This window comes from Hemicordylus capensis, chromosome 2, assembly GCF_027244095.1.
Source record: "Hemicordylus capensis ecotype Gifberg chromosome 2, rHemCap1.1.pri, whole genome shotgun sequence".
Lineage (NCBI taxonomy): Eukaryota > Metazoa > Chordata > Lepidosauria > Squamata > Cordylidae > Hemicordylus > Hemicordylus capensis.
In genome coordinates, this window is record NC_069658.1 from 386,146,160 (window position 1) to 386,172,438 (window position 26,279).

Here is a 26,279-nt window from a genome sequence, read left to right on the forward strand (position 1 = left end):
CAAAGGTACTTCTGGAGATAGTTTAGCTGAGGAATAGGGGGTGCTTAACCCTTTCCCTGCCTGATTTCCCAGGCAAATCACTTCCTGCAGCATATCACCCTCTTATTAAATAGTTTCACTTTAAAAAACAAAAACCAGCTTGAATTTTTTTGCATGCATTGTGTGTAATGTTTGGCTAGGCCATAATGTAACTTTGTTAAGTAACTTCAAAAGTTACCTCTATTAGTTTATTAATGGCAGCTTGCCATACTGTATTTGTAACACATAGGGAGTGTTTCCATAAATTGTATTTTTTCTTTTAAAGTATGATGTGGAAAACATCTGTACGTCTGAGAGAGGCCTGGCTATACTTGGAATTCAAGAGTTGCTCATCGTATGCATCTCCCCCCCCCCCACTCCCGCCAACATCTGTGTTAAGATGATAGCAAATCCTCTCCACCTGGTGGCTTTAAATATTGTAGGTTCTTTGAGAATATGTGTATTTCCCGAACTAGATTCCAGAATTCTGACGAATGTGTTGCTTTTCTGGAAAATAGAAAATGTGTGTAGGGATCCAGAAATGTTGCAGTTGTCATGCCCCTGTCACTCTTCCAGCTTGGGAAGGAGTGGGGTCTTGTTTTTCCAAGTCAGACTAAGCTCTGGACCCACCTGAAGCACTTATAAAGTGCAATGTGAGGTCAACAAAGACACTCTATTTCCTCCACAAGACCACGATTCAAAGCTCAGGAGACGGGCAGGGGCTTGTCTGTATTATATGTAGCTTTGGAGGCATTTGGAGCAACTAACACTAACTTATACCTGGGGATGGGGCCATAGCTAAGTGGTAGAACATTCGCTTAAGGTCTCAGGTTCAATCTTTAACATCTCCGTGTAGGACTGGTTTGCTGTCTGGAACTTTGGAGATCCACTGCCAGTCATTGTCTAGCTCAGACAATACTGAGCTAGATGGACCAATGGCATTTTCCTATGTTTCTAACGGCAGGGATGATTCCTTTCCTTCCTGTTGCCCTTGCCAGATATGGAAGGAGTGCTTGTCATGGTTAGCAAAGCAAACAGATGTGTGGATCCTTGCACATACAATACCCTTCTATGGTATACTGTAGATACTGGTCTCTTATACAAGGGCTTGTAGGCAAGGGGTCTGTATCAATAGAAACTTTGAAATGTCGCTTAAAAGGTAGCTAAAAGGAGAGGTCTGTTGGTTGCTTCCCTTAGGCAAATCAAGTTTTTGCTCTGAGTCTGGTTGGCTAGAAAGATTATGAGAGCAATTGAGCAAATGTATGATATGGCTTAATAATGCTGCCAGTAATATTACTGGTTAGAAGAGGACATCTCTTCATCCCAGTACAATAATGTTGGATTTATATGTGTTGTGATCAGTCAGGAACAGCTTTTCCTTTTTATCTAAAGGAACTGGAAGGGAACCCTGCCCTGTCTGTCAGGCAGTGATCTCTAGGGATCAGCCACTCAGCACATGAAGTGAAAGGGTTCTTTGTTCTCATGGAGTGGGAGCCAGGCAGATGGAGTGGGAGCCAGGTTGGGCGGAAGGCTTGGTGGGGAGCAATGGAGTTTGCTCTTCATGGCAAAAGCTAGCCGACCTCTCTCATGGAAGGACATCTGCAGATCCTTTGGAGACAGGATTGCAGGAAGCTTGAATTCTCTCCTGGAGTTTGGGGTGAGTTTCAAGGGGAAAGGAAGCTAGGGCTTCTGGGCTTTTGAAAGTTTTAGCCAAGGAACCGGGTGTTAGGTAGTTGGCGTCAGATTTCTTTATGTTAAGTGCTTTGCAAATCCTTACAACTGGTGTGTCTATCTATATACTTATTTCTCCAAGACGGGCCATGCGTGGGGATGTGGCAGAAAGGAGGCGGCTGGCTGACAGTGGGGGAGGAGGTGATTGGCAGACAGAGGGTGAGAGAGTTCCAAAGTGGCAGGGAGTTTGGTGGGCAGCTGGAAAGCAGTTTGACAGTTGGCTCGGCAGCTTGGAGGCTGGGGGCGGCTTCAGGACCTAGACATTTGGCTCTGGGTGGCAGATGGTTGGCTGTGCCATGCTGTGAAGCGGCAGGGAGCAGGGAGCTTGGAGGCTGGCAGGCGAGTGGGCGACAGGCCCTGGCAGTGGCAGGGGGAAGCAAGGACTGCGAGACAGAGAAAGAAAGACGGAGGACAGAGAGAGATAGTTGCGAGGGAAAGAAACATAGGAAACTGCCATATACTGAGTCAGACCATTGGACCATCTAGCTCAGTATTGTCTTCACAGACTGGCAGCAGCTTCTCCAAGGTTGCAGGCAGGAATCTCTCTCAGCACTATCTTGGAGAAGCCAGGGAGGGAACTTGAAACCAGGATGGATTTGATTTAAATCAAACTGATTTAAATCACAATTTAAATCACAATCTAAATCACAATTTAAATCACTAGCAGGGTGGATAAAAATCAAAAAAATCCGATTTAAATAAAAAAATCCGATTTAAATAAAAAAAATCCGATTTAAATAAAAAAAATCTGATTTTTTTATTTAAATCGGATTTTTTTTATTTTTATCCACCCTGCTAGTGATTTAAATCAAATCCACCCTGCTTGAAACCTTCTGCTCTTCCCTGAGCGGCTTCATCCCCTGAGGGGACTATCTTACAGTGCTCACACTTCTAGTCTCCCTTTCATATGCAACCAGGACAGACTCTGCTTAGCTAAGGGGACAAGTCATGCTTGCTACCACAAGACCAGCGGGGGGAGAGAGGGCGTGAGCAAGAGAGTTGCGGTGGGGGGGAAAAGGGTGCGAGTGAGAGAGTTGTGGGGGGGATGCCACAGGTTCAGTGCATGACCGCACAGATGCTCTGTGCAGGGTCAGCTAGTTGTGTTTTATTTTGTAACATAACCTTCTAAGAAACACTAGCCTGAACCCCTTTTTCCAACTAGGGTTCTGTAGAAGTCTCTATACCCTATAAAGGTGCTTTCAAAGGTTCCTGGCAACTCGAGGTGCTTTTTAAATTATCTTTGCAACTGGGTAACTAACATTTTGAAGTGTACCACTCCAGCTATCAACTGGAGTGCTTTTTGGAAGTATTCTTGCAAGTACTGAGTGTTTCCTTTTCCTGTAATGGAAGTTGCTAGAGCCTCAGACCAAAGCAGTCTGTAGTATTTTGAATAAAGTTTTCTCTTTTTATTCTTTGTAATTTCACCTGTCCCTGAGTGGATTTTTTTCCACTCAGGAAAAAGGTGTCTTATTCTGGTGCAATGCCTCAAGGTTAATTGTTCAGCAATCTACCAAATTTTCTCACTACGTGTAGGCTGCATGTGGGAGGTTTTTGTATTTTTCCATTTGGGTAAATGAAGAGGAAAGTTCCCTGGACATTAACTCAAATCCGGGGGGAGCAAACTCTGTAATAATTTGGGTGTGGTGGCAGCGATTACCAGAAGAACAGTCTTGTTGAGCAAACATGGCGGGAATGAATCAGCATTTTTCTCTCTCTCAGGTGGACTTGCTCTGAGATAAAGGCTAGGCTTAAATCCGCCATTTGCCAGTCCCCATTTGTTACAATATGGTTTTAAACATATGAAATCCAATTCTAACTAACTTACTGGCTATTTCATAAATGAATACTATTGAGAGAAGGCACAACCATTCTGATGTAATTTTGTACAAAAGTTATATAGATGATTCTATTATTATCACTTCTGCTGAAAAGCAGGCAGATGAAATATTTGAAAAATTGAATAGAGGAGGGAGTATAAGACTCATGAGGGAAAAACCGAATGAGGTGGGCTGGCTTCCTTTTCTAGATATAGAAATGAAATCAAATAATTATTTAGAGACTAAATGGTACAGAAAGTCAGCCAAAAAGGACACTTTATTAAAGAATCAGCAGAGAAATGTGATAAAGTGGGCAGAGGATGTTTCCACAGTTGAACATCAAAAGGAATCTAGAGAGAAAACACAAAATCTAATTAGGAAGAATGGGTATGAATTGCCTGTTTCAAGGAGCTGGAGAAGAGCTAAATTCATTAAGGGTTTGCCAGTATTTAAAATACTAGGCTTGGGCCCGAAACAGCTCCGCCACGTTTCGGCGACGGCGGGAGTATTCAAGGGCGGGGGAGGGTGCATGTGCGCCTGGTACTTCCAGCCACTTCCAGCCAATGAGGGCAACGGGGCAGCAGGGAGGAATGGTGCCGCCCCGAGGGACTTTAAAACAACGGAGCACTGGTGGGGGAAATGCAACGGGAGGGGTGACTGCACCCTCCCCTGGCACCGTAACAGCCTCAGCTGCCGAAATGTTTCAGAGGCCTCTACAATGGCCTCCGAAACGTTTCGGGCCCAAGCCTATAAAATACTGTTCATCGCTGACAGATTTACATGGCAAACCCAGAGGATCTTGGAAAGACAAGGAATTAAAGTGAATGTAGATTGCACAGCACCAATGACACTAAAACAACTGTTAGTTAACTCCAGGTTGTATGATAGGAAATGTGATGTACAAGATTGTGAGATGTGTGATCAGGGGGAAGGAAATTGTGGGAAGAAAGGTGCAATATATAAAATTCAGTGCTTAGGTTGTACTTCATTCTATATTGGAGAATCCAGTAGACCACTGAAAGATAGATATAAAGAACATCTAGCAGATGTGAGGCATTGCACACAGAACAAAACCTTGGTCAATGCATATAATAAAAAAGTATGAAGGCAAAATAGTGTCTACTAAAATACCTATTTTGGGGATTGAAAGGAATTTTTAAAAAGGCAAATAAAGGAAGCATTATTTATAGAGAAATTGATGCTATTGGGTTCATTAGCCTTTGAGAAAAATCAGGTGGTTCCCTTTCTCTCTCCCCCCTCCCCCCCCCCAATTATCTCTCCGACAGTCGCAGAACAGATAGTTATCAGGTCTATGGAATTTACTAGCTAAGGAATGGAGAAGGGTTTTTATCTGTGTGCATCTGTTTGTTTAACTGATGATGGTGTGTTACACTGAAATGTCTTTATCTTATTTGTTGTATACGATCTTTAATTAATTTTATATGTGATCTTTAATTTCTTTTGTGCAATAAAGGTCTTTTGTTGAGAGTTATGTGCATTGGAACTCCGACCCAACAACTTATACTAGAGGATTATGAAATCTTGAATTCGTATACTATTCCTGACTATGAATTGTGATTGGTTTGGAAGAGCAGTCTCAGATTTGGGTTTATGTAATCTGAAGGCAAGGCATGAACATGAAACAATGCCAGTTACCTTTGCATTTATTTGCTCTAGAACTTTAATTCTGTATGCAGCCTCCAATATATCGGGGTGTGAAGCTGTGTTTGCCTCTCATTGTACATTTGGGCTGAAGAAGGGTCAGGACTACCAGTAGCCTTTGATGTCGCATTCTAAGGTTGGCAGAGTGAGTCCTTGGCTCTCACCACCAGCACACCCTTCCACAAAATAGGAGCTGTAGCAAAGGCATTTTCCACCGTAATCGGAGCCCATCCTTCAGTTAGGGTTCTTCCTTTATGCTAACAAGAGTCGACAGGAAGTTGTCACAGCCAAGTTTTCCTGGAGGCTAGGATGAGCACTAATCCCCAGTTCCTTTCCTGTCGCCTTCAGGATTGGCAGTAGAGAGAGAGCTCCCCTAAACTTTGTTCTTTTGTTTCTCTGTTTCCTTGTTTTTGCCCTTTTTTCCCCTTCACTATATGGCACTGTTGGTCTCTGTTCATACAGCCTATCTCCTCTGCTAACCCCCTCGCAGCTTGGAATCTCCCGCCCTTTCTCCCTCCTCCCTTTTGTCCGGCAGCCCCAGCCAATGAAGCATGCTCATGCCGCCGACGCCATTTTGGCGTCCTTGTCGGAGGGGGAGATGAATGCAAGCACCACCCTTAACAAGGGGGCGAGCTCCAGAGCAGGGCAGCAGAGCACAGCTCAATGCGCCACCCTTTCCATGGCGGCCGATGCTGCGCCGTGAAAAAAGTCAAAGAAGAAAAAGAGAGAGCGGCGGGCAGCGGAGCAGCTGAAGGCTGCCGGAAGCCGCTGGAAAGCTACGAAGCCGCCGATCGCGCGGCTGAGCGAATGCCTGCTGTTGCAGGCGGTCTGCCAGCAGAGGCAGCCCCGGTGGATCCTGTCCCCAAGGCTACTGGCCCACCAGGGAGCAGAGCACCTGAGGAAGGGGGCTGATGCCCAGACAGGCGCATCCTTACCACCTGCGACCGCATCGGTGGCGATCCAGGGCAATGGAGCCCGGGAAGGAAACACCATGGCTACTCCCACAGAGGTCCAACAGGCGAATGCCCAGGAGCCCAACTCACCGTTTCTCATGAGTAACCCTTCGCTGGGGCAGGGAGGCACAGAGCCACCCATAACAGAGGATGGGGCCACGTGGCTGAGGGGCTTCATAGCTAAGGAGTTTAAAGTGCTTTCCCTGCTTTGGCTATGGAGGCGGGAATGCCCCCACCCCCCTACTAGAGCGGGACATAGCAGAGATTCATCATCCTCCCCAGATTCTGCAATCTTTAGGGGGCCCATCCCTGAGGGAGAACGAGGCCATTTTGTCCCCAGAGCACTCATAGCCAGAAAGAGGAGGCGTTACCATTCTCCTTCTACCTCTTCCTCGGAAGCTGAGTATATCCCTCCAAAAAGGCCATTCCAAAAGCTCCAACCTATCACCTCTGCTGTCCCAGCACCACAGGGCTCAGGGGGAAAGCCACTACCAACCCCAGAAGGACCTGGGGGCAACCCGGTTGTACCCCCACCCCCTCAGGGACCTGACAGCCCAGATCATTCTTCCTCAGGGACAGAGGAAGGAGAGATATCTGAGGAGGGAGAGCTGCCCCAGCAGACAGTGAGTTCTACCTGCCTATTTACTCAGTCGGATTTTGAGGTCCTGCTGGCGAAGACACGCTGCACCATCAATGTAGTTTCCCCACTGGAGACCCCGGAGGTGGGGCAGGAGCCGGACCAGGAGGTATTCCCTTCTATCTCCAATCCAGCACCTATTATTCCTTTCCCCCAATTGTTCTTGTCCACTCTTACGGCTGAGTGGAGCACACCCTTCTCCCACAGGTCTATGGCCCAGTTTTATAATAAGCTCTACACACTTCCACAGGAGGTGTCATCTTTGCTAGCCACCCCCCCCCCCACCGTGGTGGACTCCCCGATCACGCAACTGGTGTCAGGGACGATACTTAGTAAAGAGAGAGATGAACAACTAAAGGCCCCTGAGGACAAGAAGTGTGAGTCTCTTTTTTAAAAGGTTCATGAGGCCTCAGCCAATGTAGTTAGAGCAGCTGTGGCAAACTCTATCTTCGCCAGGGCATCCGTTCTTTGGGCTAAGGAACTGGTCAAGATGGTTCTACCCGAGAATACCAAATTGCGGCAAGGCATCAACAAAATGGCTAAGGCAGCTGCCTTCATGGCAGATTCCAGTCTGGACTGCATCCAGCAAGCTTCAAGAGCCATGGTATTGGCGGTGGTCGTCCGACGCTGCCTGTGGCTGAAGCACTGGAAGGCAGATTCCAAGTCCAAACTCAATTTGGCCTCAACCCCCTTTAAAGGGGAAAAATTGTTTGGGTACTCGCTGGACTTAGTGGACTCCAAGGATAAGAAGAAGGTGATGCCCCCCACAAGAGTGGAAGGTCAGAGACCATTCAGGACGGGGGGACAGGCACAAAATTTTTGGCCTTTTTTCAGACAGTCCAGCTTCTCATCAGCCGGCTCCTTTCGTGACTATCGTCAGCACAACCAGCGCCCATCCAGCCATGCCCAATGGCAACAGCAACAGGCGGGGGGGCTCGCCAACCTTTCAACAAACAATTCAGATCATCCTCCTTCCAACAGCACAGGCAATGACGCCGCACCGGTCGGAGGCAGGCTTCAGTTATTCCAAGAAGCCTGGGCCAGGGCCACCTCCGACCAGTGGGTTCTCTGGACGGTCGCGCACGGCTTTTCCCTGGAGTTTTCATCCACACACCCTGACAGTTTCCGCCTCACACCTCTTCCCAAGGATCCGGTAAATTGACAGTGAATAGCACAGGCCATACGCCACCTCCTCCTGATCGGGGCAATAGAACAAGTCCCGGCGACAGAGTCTGGGTGCGGCGTATACTCAATGCTGTTCTTGGTCCCCAAGGAGGACGGTTCGTGGAGAGCAGTCCTAAACCTAAGGCCTCTGAACCAATACATAATGAAACGCATGTTCAGGATGGAGTCTCTCAGGACAATCAAAGAGGTGGTCAGAAGCCAGGAATTCTTGGCATCAGTAGACCTATCAGAGGCTTACCTCCACATTCCTATCCACCCACAACACCAGCGATTTCTCAGATTTGCCTTCAACAACAAGGAATACCAATACAGGGCGATGCCCTTTGGCCTGTCTTTGGCTCCCAGAGTATTCACAAAGACTATGGTGGCACTTATCGCACACATAAGGGCCAAGGGAAGCTGCATCCATCCGTATCTGGATGATCTTCTTATACGCTCACACTCGCAACCGAGGGCCAAGAAGGCTGTCCAGAGGGCTTTGTGATAAACCAGAAAAAGAGTCATCTGACACCCACACAAAGACTCCAGCATCTGGGGGCAGTGTTCGACACGGCCAGGGGCATTATTTATCTAGCACCAGAAAGGAAGGAGAAGATTCGCCAGCTCGTGTCTACAGTACTGGTAACATATTCCTGCCAGATCATGAACCTGGCAACACTACTGGGCTCCATGACAGCCTGCATAGAGTGCACACCTTGGGCCAGGTGGCGCTCCCGCAGTCTTCAGTGGTTGCTGCTTCCTCACTAGGACAACATCATGACTCGCTCACGAATTCGAATCCGGATCCCAATCACAGTAAGGGTATCCCTCCAGTGGTGGAGATCCAGGGCCCTATCCAGAGGCCGCCCATTCAGCATCCCAAGCAAAATAACTATCACAACAGATGCAAGTCACAGTGTGTGTGTATATGTAGGAACATAGATGTTGAGTAACATATCAATACTTTAGAGTTAGGAGTGATAGTAAACATTAGATAATATTGTTACAAGTTATGAATGTTATGAATTTTAGTAGAGATTGGCCAATATAGTCCGGTGACATTAGTTGATATTATCGTTCCAGAAGGAACAGAGACTTTTCATTGAAAAATGTGCTCTGACGATGTCTGGCCGAGGGGCGCATCCGTTGGTAGTGGGTGAGTCCAATCTATTTCCAACTTTTAAAACTTATGCTTAATATTAACATCAAAACAGAGCTCTCTCTCGCCATAGTTGTTCACAGCATCCTTCAGCACGACAGTCGGAACTGGGGATTAGCGCTCATCCTCGCCTCCAGGAAAACTTGGCTGTGACAACTTCCTGTTGACTCTTGTTAGCATAAAGGAAGAACCCTAATTGAAGGATGGGCTCCAATTACGGTGAAAAAGGACCCTTCACAGGTAAGACCCAATGTTCCTTTTTCACTTGCTTTTAGAGATAAGTCAAATGACCTCTCTAAATGACCTTTTAGAGAAGGTCAAATTCTGCCCTAGGTTAGGATACCAGTCTGTTGGGTGCAAGCATCTGCACTATAACAGTTACATGTGGGCATCAGATCTGATAGGGTTGCTGTTGGTTAATCACTAATTGGCAGGATGACCCTGTATCTGTCTCTAATAACGAAGTGAAGCTATATTGAATGGATAAAGGTTAAGGAGGACAATCTAGTTTAAGTAGCAAGAAGCCAAATCTGGGGCAACGGTAACTTCCTTTTGTCCCTCACACTTGTTATTACGAATGAATATAGAATAGAAAAATATAGTTAGGAAGGAGAACGGTTTATAAAGAAAAATGAGAACACCTTTTGTTTTCTGCTCAGTGGCTAATGTGCTGGTGTTCAGTGGGTATAATAAAAATAGCATGTGCTATTTTGGTGAAGCAGGGAGTAAATACCAATGGTGCATATTAACTTATGCTGTTTGTTCTTATTCATCGTAGTCTGTAATTCTGCCAGTTTACAATGCTGAGTGCTGGTTGGATGAATGTTTGAAATCTGTTCTGGAGCAAGACTTTCAAGGTTCCATTGAACTCTCTGTTTTTAATGATGCTAGCACGGTATGTACATTTATGTTTTACTCTTTAGTTCTAATGTACTATTATCATTTTAATATACCAGTTAATAAAATTCTGGTAATGTATTGTTACCCTCTTGACTATTAAACTTTGAAATGTTAAAAACTATATTTAATTCTTCAGTGTTCTCTCTTTTTACCAGGACAATTCGATAAATATAATAGAAAAATGGAAGATCCTGTTGGAAGAAGTAGGCATTCAGGTACTCATTGGAGGACATCATTCATCTCAGCCACGAGGAGGTAGTTACCTTCAAAAAGCAGTAGCTATTTAGAAGAGCAAGATATTGTAATTCTGTTCCCTGCATAACAATTTTTTCTGTACGTGGGCAGCATTCCAGTAATATCCTGTTTTCAGAGGAGAGACTCCACCTTAATAAATGTCAAATGTGACACACTTTTTGAGGTCACTGAAGTTTGTATTTATTTGGTTAAAGGACTAATTCAGGACTAATCCTAAATACATTATGTGAAAGTAAATCCCACTGAAAATTAATGGGATTTCTGTTTAATGGGTTTAGATTCACATTGTAAATTATCATGATTTTGTTGGCAAAAGAAAATAATTAGATGCTCTGTTACTTACATTGCTGGAAACTAATACTTGTTTTCCCCAGATTTTCTAGTCACTTTTAGTGCTTGTATTTTGGAGGCAAATAATATATAATGAGGTTTGGGTTAAATGATTAGAAAATGAAAGTTGGGTGGATTGAAAATGCACCACCTTTGCTGCAGAATGGGAAAAAGTCAGATCTGTTGTGTGCTAGTGTCATAGATTGAAAAGGACAAATAAGGTTAAATTTGTGATCCAAGCCAAAATAAATAGCTTTGAAACTGTTGTAATAGGCTGAAAAGTAATGGATTCAAGTTAAATTGCCAAGTGTGACCACTTTAGAATGAAGATCAGTTCAGTGGACTGTGAACTGTAAATGTTTTGTATTGAGTTTTAAAGCTAGTTGTCTCTTTCTGTGAGATGAACATTTTGGTTTTATGAAGAAGAGGGAATGTAAGACTAAAGCAGGAAGAGAATAAAATGCTTAAGGAAATGTGTCATTTGTTTTCTAAAATAGACCACCTTTATTTAGAAAGTAAAATACTTTACTTAGAAAGTTTTAATTTGCCCCCTGCCCCCTTTCAGTAAAGCTATAATAATCTCATATCATGTAAAACTGGTAATGCTTTTTCTCCATTAAACTCTGGGGATTGTTTTATTCATGCTTATTTAGAAGTTAAAGGGAAAGGAAACTCTAATTTGGATAAAATTCAGTTTTTAGACACTATTTTTGTATAAGGGCTGAATTACACGCATGTAAACCCTGGTTTGTTACAAGAAGGGGAGAAGGTTTGTTAACCTGCTTGCTGTTTTCTGCTGTAGTTTTGCTATCCCAATTCCAAATCTTTCCAAAGTTGCTCTTTTTAAAATGAAGTTGGTCCACTGGTGTTCTCTTACTTGTGTCTGTTATGTAGTTTATCTTTGAGTCTATTAAAGAACCTTGTTACAGGTAACCTTTTACACTAGGAATTATCTTGTAGTAGCATTTAACAATTTATTATAGGCTAACAGTTTAATTTTCTGCATGGTATTTTTGACCATGAGGATTGTCAACATCTTTCAAGCAAAGTACTTTTATTCATATAGTAGCCACTTTTCAACATTCTATAATACTCTGATTTGGCAAAAATGTTGAGTAATTTGAGGAAAAAAGAGAGAGAAAACCCACCTCCCTGGGACATGGTTTGGGTTCTTTTATATGTCCTGTGTTGGTTCCTGGCCACCATGTAGTTCGGTGGAACAAAACAAATGGCTTTCCATCTGGGACACAGATGAGAGGGGCAGATCTAGTAGATAGATTTTAGGGCTGTACATCGGAGCATCTGATGCTGATGATTGTGTGGTGATGATGATACACACACACACACACACACACACACACACACACACACACACACAGATGGCTGCTTACATTACAGCCATCTCAGCACATTTCCACACTTTTCCTGAATGGGATATCTCCTATAGGAATGGAAGGCAGTGGGTCCAGCTGGGAAGGTGTGCAGGCATCTCAGAAAGGCATGGGTGGGCATCTGGGGGCTGTAGTTCCATGAGGATAGCGTTGGAAAGAACTATAGTTCTCAGATTGTGTATGCCTTCCCAACCATGCCTACCGTTTCTATAGTACAGCCCTCCTGGAAATGTGTGGAGCTATGTGGAGATGACTAATGGAGAGGAGAGCTGGTCTTGTGGTCCCTTTAGCTAAGCAGGGTCTGCCCTGGTTGCCTATGAATAGGAGACTACATGTGTGAGCACTGTAAGATATTCCCCTCAGGAGATGGAGCTGCTCTGGGAAGAGCATCTAGGTTCCAAGCTCCCTCCCTGACATCTCCAAGATAGGGCTGAGAGAGATTCCTGCCTGCAACCTTGGAGAAGCGGCTGCCAGTTTGTGAAGACAAAACTGGGCTAGATGGAGCTATGGTCTGACTCAGTGCCCTCTGCACAGCACCACATGTGGGGCACAGGAATGCTGTAGACTTATCGGCATCAGATGTTCCAGTGCACAGCCATAGTAGATTTAGTCCCCACCCCCATGGTGTCCCTGAGTGCATGTCTTTACTTTCCCCATTTACTTATATAGGAGTCATTTAAGCACTATGCATGGGAACAGCACTGCAGTGAGAGTACAACCTACCACCACCTCTGACACAACATGGCCTCCACTAACAGGCACCTGGCAGCATCTGGAAGACAGCTTCAGGGTTGGAGGGGAAGGAAAATATTTCTCACGTTCTATCCCTGTCCCAAAGCCAGGATCTGTGTTTGTCGGAGGGAATGTTCACTTCCCCCTCTTTCTGTGTTTGGTTTGATCAGGCTTGGAAGAGCAATCTTGGCCCCGTTCTTTGCTATGCCTGAGGGGTTGAGAAGATGGAAAAGGGGTTTGGAACACATACACACCCGCTTTTGGGGGGAACTTTACAGCTCTCCATACTGTACATATAAAACATGATGTGCCTGTAGCTAGTTATAAATAAATATAATTTACTTTAAGTAGTTAAGAATACAGCATTTGTTCCTTTCAATATGCCAATAACAGTATGTACAGGTACGAATGTGCTGCTTTTGGTCTTATTTATTTTATTTATTTAACATATAGTTTGGTGGTCAGCAAATGGTTGGGTTTTAGGATCTGTTGTTTCTACCTTTAAAATATACATATTAATATGATACAACACCTAGGTGTATAAGCTTACATTTAAAAATTTCTGTCTCTATATTCATGATGCATTGTAATTTTCCCAATCATTTTGAAGAAGCATGGGGAAAAGGTGTGCACTGTTAAATTATTTGCCTTGGAAAACAGGTTGCTATGCAGTACTCATTTTCCAGTGAAGAGCAGCTCATTTGTATTTACATTTGGGGAGCCAGTTTAGTTGGAAATCTTTGTGACCCCTTTGTCCTTAGTGATTTACTTTGCTATGGTTAGGAGTAGTTAAAACTTGTAGGGAGTACTTCCTTTGAAACAAGCAGCCCCAATAATGAAACAATGTGACAGTCTTCACGTCTTGGACTGTTTACACTGGATTAAGATTCATTTCTGATTCTTTTCTGTCATGGAAAAGGGAAAAGACAACCGAAAAGAGAAAAACCCTCACAAAAGAAAGGGTCAGTGGCTTTAGAGAAACTACCAGAAAACTACTTCTTTCCAAGAGTGAGGAATGTTAATATCTCACGGGGTCTTAGGTTTGTACTCCTGTGGCCATGGTAACAGGCTCTTTTCACTAAATAAGCAGGCCTTACAAAATGCAAAGCCTTGGCACAAACATTTGACTCTCCTCAGTATAGCAATATCAGAGTGAATTCTTTGATTATGCCAAACACAAGATTCATTGCGTGAGACCAGTTTTTAATATCCAGTTTCTATACAGATAAAATAGCTTTGGAATCGTGTAACTGTGTTCATATCAATACAATACATTGTCAATATCAATACATTGTTATAACAGTTGACAGCCAACATTTTAAATGCCTTGTTTTTAATCTAAGCATCCTACTTTAAAAAATGCTTACACAAGACTGTTTCTCCTCTTTCTCCCCACATGTGAATTTAAGAGTAGCCCTTCAGTATTCTTTAATAGTATCTAAACCTTTGGGAATATTCTGAATGCCTATTTTTAGTATTTAAACTCTGATCCTGATTGTCGTATCAGCATTACTTTTTCTTTCGTGTCAGAAATCAGAATGGGTCAATAGGGTGGGAATTTATGATTGAAGGCGTAAAAGTTTTAGAATATGGATCAAGGTCGCTTTTGAGTGCTGGGCAGTTGATTTAAAAAGTGAGTGAACTTAAATTTCTGGTCACTTCTAGATTGCTTTCTTTCCTCTAACTCTGTGAGCTTCCTTATAGGAATGGTCTACGGCTAATTCCTTTACATGTGAAAGTGCCATTCATCACTGCACCCTTCTGCCTCACTTACTATACAGGCAAATATTATGGGGTGATGGTGGGAAGACAGTGATAAAGAGACTTGCTGGAGCAAGTCGTGCTGCTCTGTGGCGACATTAACTGTTTTTCAACACTGATCTATTGATTTTCTTTTTTAGATGATACTTGTTCAAAACTTTGGGCTCTTCTATCCCGCTCTTACTCCAAGGAGCCCAGAGCGGTGTACTACATACTTAAGTTTCTCCTCACAACAACCTTGTGAAGTAGGTTAGGCTGAGAGAGAAGTGACTGGCCCAGAGTCACCCAGCAAGTATCATGGCTGAATGGGGATTTGAACCCGGGTCTGCCAGGTCCTAGTCCAGCACTCTAACCACTACACCGTGCTGGCCCCCCTTATATAGAGGGAGATGCTCAGGAAGGAACAGCTAGAATTTTGGCCCTTTTGTATGTGCTCTAGGATGCAGATGATACGTTGAGTTGACTGGTGAATGCTTTAACAATTTTATGTGTCTGTGTGTCTGTATGTTGCAATGTTGTTTTTAAAGGAAACAATAATGCTCTCTGTTTAAGATATCCTGGAATCGAGAGGTAGATTTGTGGCTGGCAACTCTACTTTGATTCAGCAGCCTCATCTTAAAATCATCACAACTGGACATAAATGACAGGCTGAAAGAGGCCTCAGTATGTTTGTAGTTGGTTCAGCTCTATGCCCCTGAAGAATGACTTGATAAACTCACTCGGTTTACAAGTTGTTGTCATGGTCTTCCCACAACTGTTGATTCGAAGGGTAAAACCAAACCTTTCACAACCTTTGTCCCCTACTTCCTGGTACTTTGATCACTCCTACCCTTCTTAGCCTCTCTTCTCTTTAGAGTAATGTGCTACATACTATTACACTCTCAAACACATTGCTGCTACTTCCCTCGTTTCTGATACCTCTTGGGTGAGAGAAAGCAGGGACCAAATTAAATATAATGTCAACAAACCATTTGGCCCAGCAGTTTTTCTTGGATGTAGCAAAAAAATAGCTGTAACCCCCCACCCCACCCCCGCAGATTTAGATTGATTTTATGGCATGATGGGGGGTGGGGGAGGTTTAACTCTTTACCTTTTGGATTGGGAACCACCGACAACTTGTTTTTCTGGACAAGAAGTGCCATTGGTGCCAATGGGTTGGAACTTTTGTTCATGATTTGTTAAGTTAGGATCCAGTCTATGGCCTCTTTCCTCCCAGTGCAGTTTTATTATCACAAAAACCTTGCAAACTAGGTTAAGCTAAAACCTTGCAAACTAGGTTAAGCTAAGAGTTAGTGAGCTAAAAGCCAGTAGCAGCCAACAAAATATTAAGTTTTGGCTCCAAGTCTGTATCATAACCAAGTCAAACCTCTTGAACTTGTGAGAGCTTACTTAATGAGAGTTATATTCTAAAAATAATATTGTAGATGATATGTGTGTGTGTGTATGTGTATTTTAATTCATAGTACTAAACAGAGATAAACAGTCTAAACAATGGTATTCATGTGGCATATTGTACCTTTACTTTCTCAACAGTGGGCTTTGCTAAAAATCGTGCAGTAGACCAGAGCTCGGGGATCTATCTGTGCTTTCTGGATTCTGTAAGTGAACTCTGTATATTTATTTCATTTATCCCCCTCCTTAAAATAAAAGCATCTAGGCAACAAACAAGACATGTAGAAGGATAATTTGTTAAAAAATTTTAAAAGTGGAAGAAGCAATCCAGGAAATACGGCAGAAGGCAAATACAGTGCCACTTACACTGCAGAATTAAAAGCCTCTTAGAATAGGGAGGTTTTCACAATCTACAAAAAGCAGAGAGGAATGGAACCTGTCTAATCTCATTTAGGAAGGAGTTTCTCAGCTGTGGTGCCCCACAACTGAAACAATCTGAGTGCTACGGGAATATATTTGCCCCCTCTTGTTCGGAGAAATTTTAGAATGGTGGGAGAGCTCCTTTGTGTGGTGATGTAATTGCTGTGGACCTTTCTTGAGCCAGAGGCATGTAAGACCACCTACAGGTATTTGAAATTGATGACCTGTTTGTTCTTATGGCCTCCTATACTCCAGGCACGGGACTTGAGTCTTCTGGCGAAAGCCATCACTTCAGTTTTTTGATGGTAAATTTCAAGTTGGTCATTCTTGCAGAATTGAGCTATCACTACCAGAGCTCTTCTGAGACCAGTGGGGGTCTTTGAAAGGATTGCGGCATCATCTGCATAGAGCAGGGTAGAAATACATCTTTCTGCCAACTTGGGAGGGTGAAAGTCTGGGCTATTGAGGTGGCTCACTGTGTCACTGATGTAAAAGTTGAATAAGAGTGGGGCCGGAATACAGCCCTGTTTGTCTCCATTCTGGGTCGGGACAGAGTTTGTGAGGTGCTGTTCTGGGCTGCACCTTACCTTGAGAAATGTGTCTGCATGAAGGATGCGGATCAGGTAGAGGAGGCGACAGTTGATTGAGGAGGTTTCCAACTTCTCCCAAAGTTTGACTTGAGAGATGGAGTCAAAAGCGGCCCTAAGGTCTATGAAAGGTGCATAGAGTGAGGTTGAGTTGGTGGAATATTTTTCAATAAGGTGCTGAAATACCAGACACTGGTCAGTCATGGATCTCCCCTCCCTAAAGCTAGCTTGCTCCTCTGCAAGAAGACTTTCTTGATCTAGCCAGTCCCTGAGTTTGCAGTGCAGATGTCTTGCATAAAACTTGCTGATTGTGTTGAGCAAACCAATGGGTCTATAGTTTGTGGGGTTATCCTTTTTGCCTTTTTTGAATATGGGGACTATGACTGCCAGACCCCAGTCCTTGGGAATATAGCCATGTGAGTCAATGAAGGTAAAAAGCGAGGCCAGGACTGGAACCCACCACTCTAAGTTGTTTTTATAAGTTCTGGAGGGATAAGGTCCTCCCCTGAAGGCTTCCCCGTTCTCATTTGGGTGATAAGACTTTCAGTCATAGCAGTAGACATAGGTGGCCACATAGCAGGTTCCCTGTTTCTGGGGTGAGGGGGGGAGCTGCATTCATCGGCGAGGTCTTCATACATATTCTGGAAGTGTTTTCCCCAGGTCCCTGGTAAGATATAGGTATCTAAATGCGTCAAACTGTTACTGGTGGAATTAACCGTGATATGCCAGAACATGGCTGAGTCCTTTGCTCTGAATGCTTAGATAAGCAGAGACCATGTGGCCTTCATGGCATCTGTAGTGATCAGCCACCCCTCCCCTAAAGAGTGAACCAGAAGGGAAATCTGTCCTGACTGACATGCTGGTGAACTCCAGAGCTAAGCCAATCAGCACACCAGGTGTGTGGAACCTAGAGAGCCATGAGAAGGTTTCTTTGTTAGAAGAAACTGGCTGGGAGTGCCGTGGGGGAGATGTGGCCATGAGGTCTGGCTGCAGGAAAATCTCTCTACAAGTCCTGGGAAGCCAGGAGGGCAGCAAACTTGAATCCTCTCCTGAAGTTTGGGTGAGTTCAAGGCAATGAAGCCAGGGCTTTTGGCATAAGAACATAAGAACAGCCCTGCTGGATCAGGCCCAAGACCCATCTAGTCAGGCATCCTGTTTCACACAGTGGCCCAACAGAAGCCGTTGGAAGCCTACAGGCAGGAGTTGAGGGCATGTCCTCCCTCCTGCTGTTACTCCCCTGCAACTGGTACTCAGAGGCATCCTTCCTTTGAGCCTGGAAGTGGCCTATAGCCCTCCATCTAGTAGTTGATGATAGACCTCTCCTCCATGAAGTTATCCAAACCCCTCTTAAAGCCATCCAGGTTGTTGGCTGTCACCACATCTTGTGGCAGAGAATTCCATAAGTTGATTATGCGTTGTGTGAAAAAGTACTTTCGTTAGCTGGTCCTAAATTTCCTGGCTATCAATCTCATGGGATGACCCCTGGTTCTAGTGTTATGTGAGAGGGAGAAGAATTTCTCTCTATCCACTTTCTCCACAATGTGCATGATTTTATAGACCTCTATCATGTCTCCCCACAGTCCTCCTTTTTTCTAAACTAAATAGCCCCAGGTGTTGTAGCCTTGCCTCATAAGAAAGGTGCTCTAGGCTCCTGATAATCTTGGTTGCCCTCTTCTGCACCGTTTCCAGTTCTACAATGTCCTTTTATCAGATGTGGTGACCAGAATTGTACGTAGTACTCCAGGTGTGGCCGCGCCATAGTTTTGTATAAGGGCATTATAATGTTAGCAGTTTTATTTTCAATCCCCTTCCTAATGATCCCTTTTATGGAATTGACCTTTTTCACAGCTGCCGCACATTGAGTTGACACTTTCAATGAGCTGTCCACCACAACCCCAAGATCCTTCTGGTTGGTCACCGACAGCTCAGATCCCATCAGCGTATACTTGAAGTTAGGGTTTTTCATCCCAATGTGCATCACTTTACACTTGACAACATTGAACTGCATTTGCCACTTTGTCACCCGCATACCAAGTTTGGAGAGATCCTTTTGGAGCTCCTCGCAATCGGTTTTGGATTTCACTACCCAAAAGAGTTTGGTATCATCTGCAAATTTGGCCACCTCGCTGCTTATCCCTACTTCTAGATCATTTATGAATAAATTAAAAAGCACCGGTCCCAGTACAGATCCCTGGGGAACCCCACTTCTTACTTCCCTCCATTGCAAAAACTCTCCATTTATATCTACCCTCTGTTTCCTGTCTTTCAACCAGTTAGCAATCCACACATGTACTTGTCCCCTTATCCCATGACTGTTAAATTTTCTCAGGAGTCTTTGATGAGGAACTTTGTCAGAAGCTTTTTGGAAGTCCAAGTATACTACGTCAACTGGATCACCATGATCCACACACTTGTTGACACTCTCAAAGAAGTCCAAAAGGTTTGTGAGGCAAGATTTACCTTTGCAGAAGGCATGCTCGTTCTCTCCCAGCAGGGCCTGTTCTATGTGCTTTACAATTTTATCCTTGAGGTTGCTTTCCATCAATTTACCTGGAACGGACATTAAGCTAACCGGCCTGTAATTTCCTGGATTGCCCCTGGATTCCTTTTTGAAAATCAGTGTTACATTTGCTCCTTTCCAGTTCTCTGGGTCAGAGCCTGATTGCAGGAATAAGTTATATATTTTAGCAAGGAGGTCGGCAATTTCACATTTGAGTTCTTTGAGGACTCTTGGATGGATGCCATCCGGCCCTGGCGATTTGCTAGTTTTCATTTTTTCCAGACAGTTTAGAAAATCATTTCTTGTCACTTTTATCTGACTCAGGTCTTTAGCCTCCATCCCTGAAAAGCCTCTTTCTGGAACAGGTATATGCTCAGTATATCCTCTGCCGTGAAGACAGATGCAAAGAACTCATTTAGTTTCTCTGCAACCTCCATATCCTCCTTAATAGTCCCTTTCACTCCCTCATTGTCTCATGGTCCAACCACCTCCCTGGCAGCTTTCCTGCATCTGATGTATTTAAAGAAGTTTTTGTTATTCCCCTTGATGCTTTTAGCTAAATGTTCCTCAAAGTCTCTTTTCGCCTCCCTTCTTGTCACCTTGCATTTCTTTTGCCAGAGTTTGTGTTCCTTTCTGTTCTCCTCATTTGAGCAGGCCTTCCAATTTCGGAAGGAAGTCTTCTTCCCTTTTATGGATTCCTTGGCATTACCTGTTAGCCATGCTGGCATTCTTCTGGACTTAGTAGTACCTTTCCTCCTTTTGGGTATACAATCTAACTGAACTTTAGTATTGTGGTTTCGGGAAGTTTAGTCTAGGGAAGGTTTGTTTAGTTAGACTTTGCGTCAGATTTTCAGTTTATTTTGTCTGTTTTTTTTCATGCTGCTGATACTGGTCCATTATTGTTTATCTGTAACATAACTAAACTAAGAAACACTAGCCTTTGCCCATCCAGCCAGGGCATTGCAAAAGACGTAAGTTTTTAAAGGTGCTTTTGTATTTTCCTACATCCTGTTGTTTGTGACTGGGGAACTATTTGAAGTATTCTTGTAACCACTGAGTTACAAGAATAATACTTTTTAGTTACCTGTAACTAAAAGCTGAGGGAGCCTCAGATGGAAGCAGTCTGTAGCAATTGAATAAACCTTTTTCTTTCTTTTTGTTGTTTGCATTTTACAAGCCTCTCTGCGTGAATCTTTTGGCTCAGGAGAAAGATGGGGCTTAAAGGGTTTCCCCCCTTTTTGGTGCAAACACCCTTCAGGCTGGGTCCTCAGCTACCAGTTTTCTCACCACATGTAGGCTTGCACGTGGAAGATTTTTGGGTATTTTTCCCATAGCAAAAGGAGTGTTTCCCTCGGATTTCCACCCCAAGTCTCTGTCAAACTCTGTGTGAGTTTGTGTCAAACTCTGAGATAAAGAGTGGGGGGTGGGGTGGCAGCCATTTTTGAAACTACCAAAGATACAGGAAAGTTCAGGGAAGAGCCTTGCTAGGGAAGTGCAGAGAGGATGATTCAGCATTTTTCTTCCCTTCATTGTGCACTTGCTCTGAGACAAAGTCTCTTAATCTGCTAAAGCATCTCTTTTGTTGCATTCCATTTTCACATGCTAGCAAAATAATGCTCAGGATCATCCAACACAGATGAGAGCCCTATGTGGAAAGAGAAATTCTGGATGTTCAAGCTGGTTTCAGAAAAAGGCCGAGGAAGAAGAGACATTATTGCTGATCCACACTGGATAATTGAGGAAGCCAGAGAATACAAAAAAGAAGTTGATATGTGCTTGACTACAGAAAAGCCTTCAATTGCGCTGACCATGTCAAGTTGTGGAATATCCTTCGGAAAACGGGTGTCCTAGAACACCTCATTGTTCTCATGAGAAACCTATACACAGGACAGGACGCCACAGTCCAGACAGAACATGGTGAAACAGACTGGTTCCACATCAGCAAAGGAGTAAAACAAGGCTTTATAGTTTCTCAGATATTTATTCAATTTATATGCTGAACATATACTGAGAGAAGCTGGATTGGAAGAAGATGAGCATGGGTTTAAAGTTGGAGGAAGAAACATGAATAACTTGCACTGCGCTGATGACACCGCTCTGATAGCTGAGAATGTGGATGATCTGCAAGCTCTAGTAATGAAAGTCGAGGAGCACATTTTAAAAATGGGACTTCGGCTAAATGTAAAGAAGACTAAACTAATGAGAATGGGTACAGCAAGCAGCCTCAGAATTGATAATGAAGACATTGAAGTGGTTCTGCCTTTTTAGGATCGACCAGTAAAGGATCCAGCAGTCAAGAAATACGCCGCAGACTAGCACTTGGTAGAGTAGCAATGAAGGCCTTGGAAAGGATATTTAGATGCTGTGACGTGTCTATACCCACAAAGATTAGAATAGTTTGGCCAATGGGTTTCCCTGTGACACTGTATGGATGTGAAAGCTGGACTTTGAAGAAGCAAGATAGAAAAAAGTATTGATGCTTTTGAACTTTGGTGCTGGAGACTTTTGAGGATACCATGGACAGCCAGGAAAACAAACAAATGGATCATAGAACAAATCAATCCAGAATCTTCACTCGAGGCACAAATGACCAGGCTCAAGCTCTCATACTTTGGACACATTATGTAAAGATCCAGCTCCCTTGAGAAGTCCATAATGCTGGGAAAAGTTGAAGTAAAGAGAAGAAAATGACGACAAGCAGCAAGGTGGATGGACTCGATTACGACAGCAATGAATGCACTACTGAGAGACCTTAAAAGCCAAGTTGAAGACACATCATAAGAAAAGCCCTGCTGGATCAGGCCCAAGGCCCATCTAGTCCAGCATCCTGTTTCTCGCAGTGGCCTACCAAATGTCATTGGAAGCCACAGGCAGGAGTTGAGGGCATTCCCTGGAGAGAATCTATCTATGTGGTTGCTAAGAGTCAACACTGACTTGACGACACTTAATCAATCAATCAATCGTTTGTATTGCCTCTTCCGCTGGAGGTTTGTTGGTGTTTGGTTCTGGGCTGGTTTTATAGATATGGTAAGGGCTACTCTGGCATTGACACAGTCCTTATCAAACCACAATTTGTATGAATGGAGGGGATGCTTAGGGAGTGGCAGCTTTGCAGGTTAAATGTGCTTGAAGTTCGAGCACTAGGGTTTCATAGGTCAGTAGGGAGGCTCTGGAAAGGTTCTGAGGCAAGCAGTTCCGTTATTGTCTGGTCTAGTTGGAGAGTCCACTTGGCATGGCAGCTGGCTTTTCCTGCCGATAAGATAGTGGGGAGGAAGTGAACCTATGAATGGGGGTGGTGGGTGAAGGCTGTTAATTGTAGGGAAATTGGGAAGTGATCACTGTTAAGGTGAGGAATGACCCTAAAAAACTCAGTAAAATGGAACAGGTTCCTGGAGATGGCAATATAGTCAGCACTCATTTTGGAAGCAAGATAAGTAGGTGAATTTCCCTGGATGGTCATCTGTGAGTGAGCTATTTAATATATAGAGGTTTAGCCTGGCAATTAATTGAGCTAGGCAAATACCCACGTAATTTGATTTCTGGTCCTTTGATAGACAGGTTAGGGGGAATGTGGTCAGCTTCCACACTGGGTGGGAGGCAGTGGGGTCATGTGAATAGGGAGTGATCATCCGGACCCAATCTGGTGTTATAGGCACCACCCAGGACCACATGCGTGTCAGAGTTGGAGAGAAGGAGGCCAGCTATGTAATGTTCAAGATCAGCCCATATAGAGCTAATTTCAGATTTCCAGTACTGTGGTGGCAGGTACATGTTGTTAATCAGTAACGAGTTGGGGCCAAAGTGGATTAGAATGGCCACTTTTAGCATAATCAAACATGGCGTAATGCTTGAGCGAAGTGAGGGGTGTCTTCATTCCCTGTAGGGTATTAGGAGCTAATACCCCCAGGCCACCTTTGAGGCTCCCTTGGCCTGCCCCGGGTACAGCACCCTCTGTATATGAGTGGTAGCCATTAAGCATGAGGTTTTCTGCCATCCAGGTTTCCTGCACCATGATTATATCATAATGGGAGAGGAAATTAGTGGAGTTGGCATCCCTGCAGTGAAACCAACTGGCCATGTTCTAACTCAGTACATTGATCTAATGCTAGTCTTTATAATGTCATTAAGTTGAACTGGAAGTTAGATTCTCACCGGTTTGAGCAGGCAGGTCATTCCTCCTATTGAGGGGCTTGGAGGGGGGGAACTGTGCTGCCTACTTCACTGTCACTTTCTGAATCCACAAAGAAATTGGGCAGATGCACTGACAATTTGCGTTTAGGGGGTGAAATTATTTTATTGATTTATTTAACATAGTTCTGCACTGCCCAAAACCCACGTCTCTGGGCGGTTTACAACAAAAACAGAAAAGTTAAAACATTAGAACAGATAAATGACAACAAAGAAATTAAAACATTGGTTAAAATAAGTGACAGCAAAAAGTTAAAACATGACAACAATTTAAAGCCTTAAAATATTTTTTTAAAAGGTAAAACTATTAAAACAGTATTTAATTAAAAGCCTGGGTGAACAAATGTATCTTTAAAGATTTTTTTAAAAATTGTCAGAGATAGGGATGCTCTTATTTCAGCAGGGAGCATGTTCCAAAGCATTGGGGCAGCAAGGGAGAAGGCCCGTCCCCGAGTAGCCACTTGATGAGCGGGTGGCAACTGTAGACGGACCACTCCTGATGATCTCAATAGGCGGTGGGGTTCATGACAAAGATGACATTCTTTTAAATACCCAGAGCACAAGCCATTTAGGACTTTATAGGTTATAACCAGCACCTTGTATTTTGCCCAGAAACTTATCGGCAGCCAGTGTAGCTCATTCAATACAGGAGTAATATGGTCTCTCCGAGATGACCTGGAGACCAACCTGGCTGCCGCATTCTGAACCAGCTGTAGTTTCCGGACTACTTATAAAGGCAGACCCATATAGAGCGCATTGCAGTAATCCAGTCTGGAAATTACCAGCATATGTACCACTGTCCTGAGGTTTTTTTATCTCAAGAAACGGACATAGCTGGCGTATCGACCATAGCTGATAAAAGGCATCTCTGGCCACTGCCTCAACCGGGGACACTACAGAGAGGCTTGGATCCAGAAGCATCCCCAGCTTGTGCACCTGTTCCTTCTGGGGGAGCGTGACCCCATCCAGAACAGGCAGATCAAACTCATCTCCTGAGTATTGACCCTGCACAATGAGTACCTTGGTCTTATCTGGATTCAGTCTGTTTGTTATCCCTCATCCAGCCCATCACCATCTCCAGGCAGGAATTTAGGGAGGTTATGCCTTCTCTCGATGAGGTTGACATGGAGAAATAGATTTGGGTGTCATCAACATACTGATAGCACCCTGCACCAAATCTCCTGATGATCTCTCCCAGCAGTTTCATGTAGATGTTAAACAACATTGGAGACAATATGGAGCCCTGAGACACACCATAGGAAAGTTCAGATTTTGAAGAACAACAGTCTCCAAGGGACACCATCTGGAACCCACCCAGAAGGTAGGAGCACAACCATTGCAAAGCAGTGCCCCCAACTCCCTCAGATGTTCCAGAAGGATACTATGATCAATATTATTGAAAACTGCTGAGAGGTCCAAAAGGACCAACAGAATCACACTTTCTGTCACTTCCCAATTGGAGATCATCCATCAGGCCGACCAAGGCAGTCTCTACCCCATAGCCCGCCCGAAATCCAGTCTGAAATGGGTCTAGATAATCGGTTTCCTCCAAGACTGTCTGGAGCTGGGAAGCCATGACCCTCTCAGTTACCTTGCCCAACCATGGAAGGTTGGATACAGGCCTGTAGTTACTCAACTCTGAGGGATCCAAGGCAGGCTTCTTTAGAAGTGGTCTAATAATTGCCTCCTTAAAACAAGGAGGCATCCTTCCCTCCCTCAGAGAAGCGTTTATGATTTCTTCCAGGCCTCCTACAATAACCCCCCTGCTAGATATTATAAGCCATGTTGGGCAAGAGTCAAGAGAACAGGTAGTAGGCCGCACCGCTCCAAGCAGCTTGTCCATGTCCTCAGGAGTCACAAACTGGAACTGATCCAACCTAACTACGTAAGAGGAGTCGCTGGACACTCCAGGTCAGACACTGAAGTAATTGTGGAGACTGAATCTAAGTCGGTCCGAATATGAGGGATTTTCCTCATAAAGAATTCATTAAACACATCAGAGCGGTAATCGATGGTTCCAGATTCTGATTCGAAGGAGGAGGGGCACGTACTAGCCCTCTCAGAACCCTGAACAACTCTGTCAGATGTGAACTTGCGGATGCAATATGGGCAGAAAAGAATCTCTTTGTTGTCACATGTATTGCCTGAGTATAGATCTTCAAATGTACTCTGTGTTGCAATCTGTCGGATTCAAGTCAAGTCTTTCTCCACTTGCGCTCTAGTCCTCTACCTTGCTGCTTCAGCCCCCGTAGTTTTTCCGTATATCAAGGGACAATTTTGCAGCGGGTTGGAGAGGATGCTTAGGAGCAATCTTGTCTACTGCCCTGGTGAGTTTGCTGTTCCAGTTCTCCACCAGAGCATCAACAGGATCGCCAGCAGAGCCAACACTAAATTCCTCCTAGGCTTCTTGGAATCCTATTGGATCCAATAACCTTCTTGGGCAGACCATCCTAATAGGCCTTTCAGTCCTGCGAAGGTGTGAAGTGATTGTGAGTCCAACCTTAACCAGAAAGTGGTCCTTCCATGACAAGGGGGAAAACTCAGGAGTCCCCACCCATGGAACACCACCCTGATCAGAATGAAAGACCAACTCAAACATGTGACCACCAATGTGCTTCAGTCCTGAGACCACTTGGGATAGGCCCATAGTTGTCATGGCCGCTATGAACTCCTGAGCCCCCC

At 44.2% G+C, this 26,279-nt stretch overlaps 1 protein-coding gene across 7 annotated transcripts in view; it reads left to right on the forward strand.

The window, feature by feature from the left end:
• Positions 1-26,279, forward strand: part of B3GNTL1 (UDP-GlcNAc:betaGal beta-1,3-N-acetylglucosaminyltransferase like 1) — a 334,712-nt gene that overhangs the window by 1,166 nt on the left and 307,267 nt on the right. For 5 of the 7 annotated variants that reach the window (XM_053300502.1, XM_053300506.1, XM_053300504.1 and 2 more), the window contains exons 2-4: positions 9,920-10,036; positions 10,197-10,296; positions 16,044-16,108. In XM_053300502.1, the coding sequence (XP_053156477.1) occupies positions 9,920-10,036; positions 10,197-10,296; positions 16,044-16,108 (282 nt within the window). Of the gene's footprint in view, positions 1-9,919; positions 10,037-10,196; positions 10,297-13,676; positions 13,712-16,043; positions 16,109-26,279 lie in introns of those variants that run through there. The other 2 variants (XM_053300508.1, XM_053300509.1) reach the window with 2 other exon arrangements.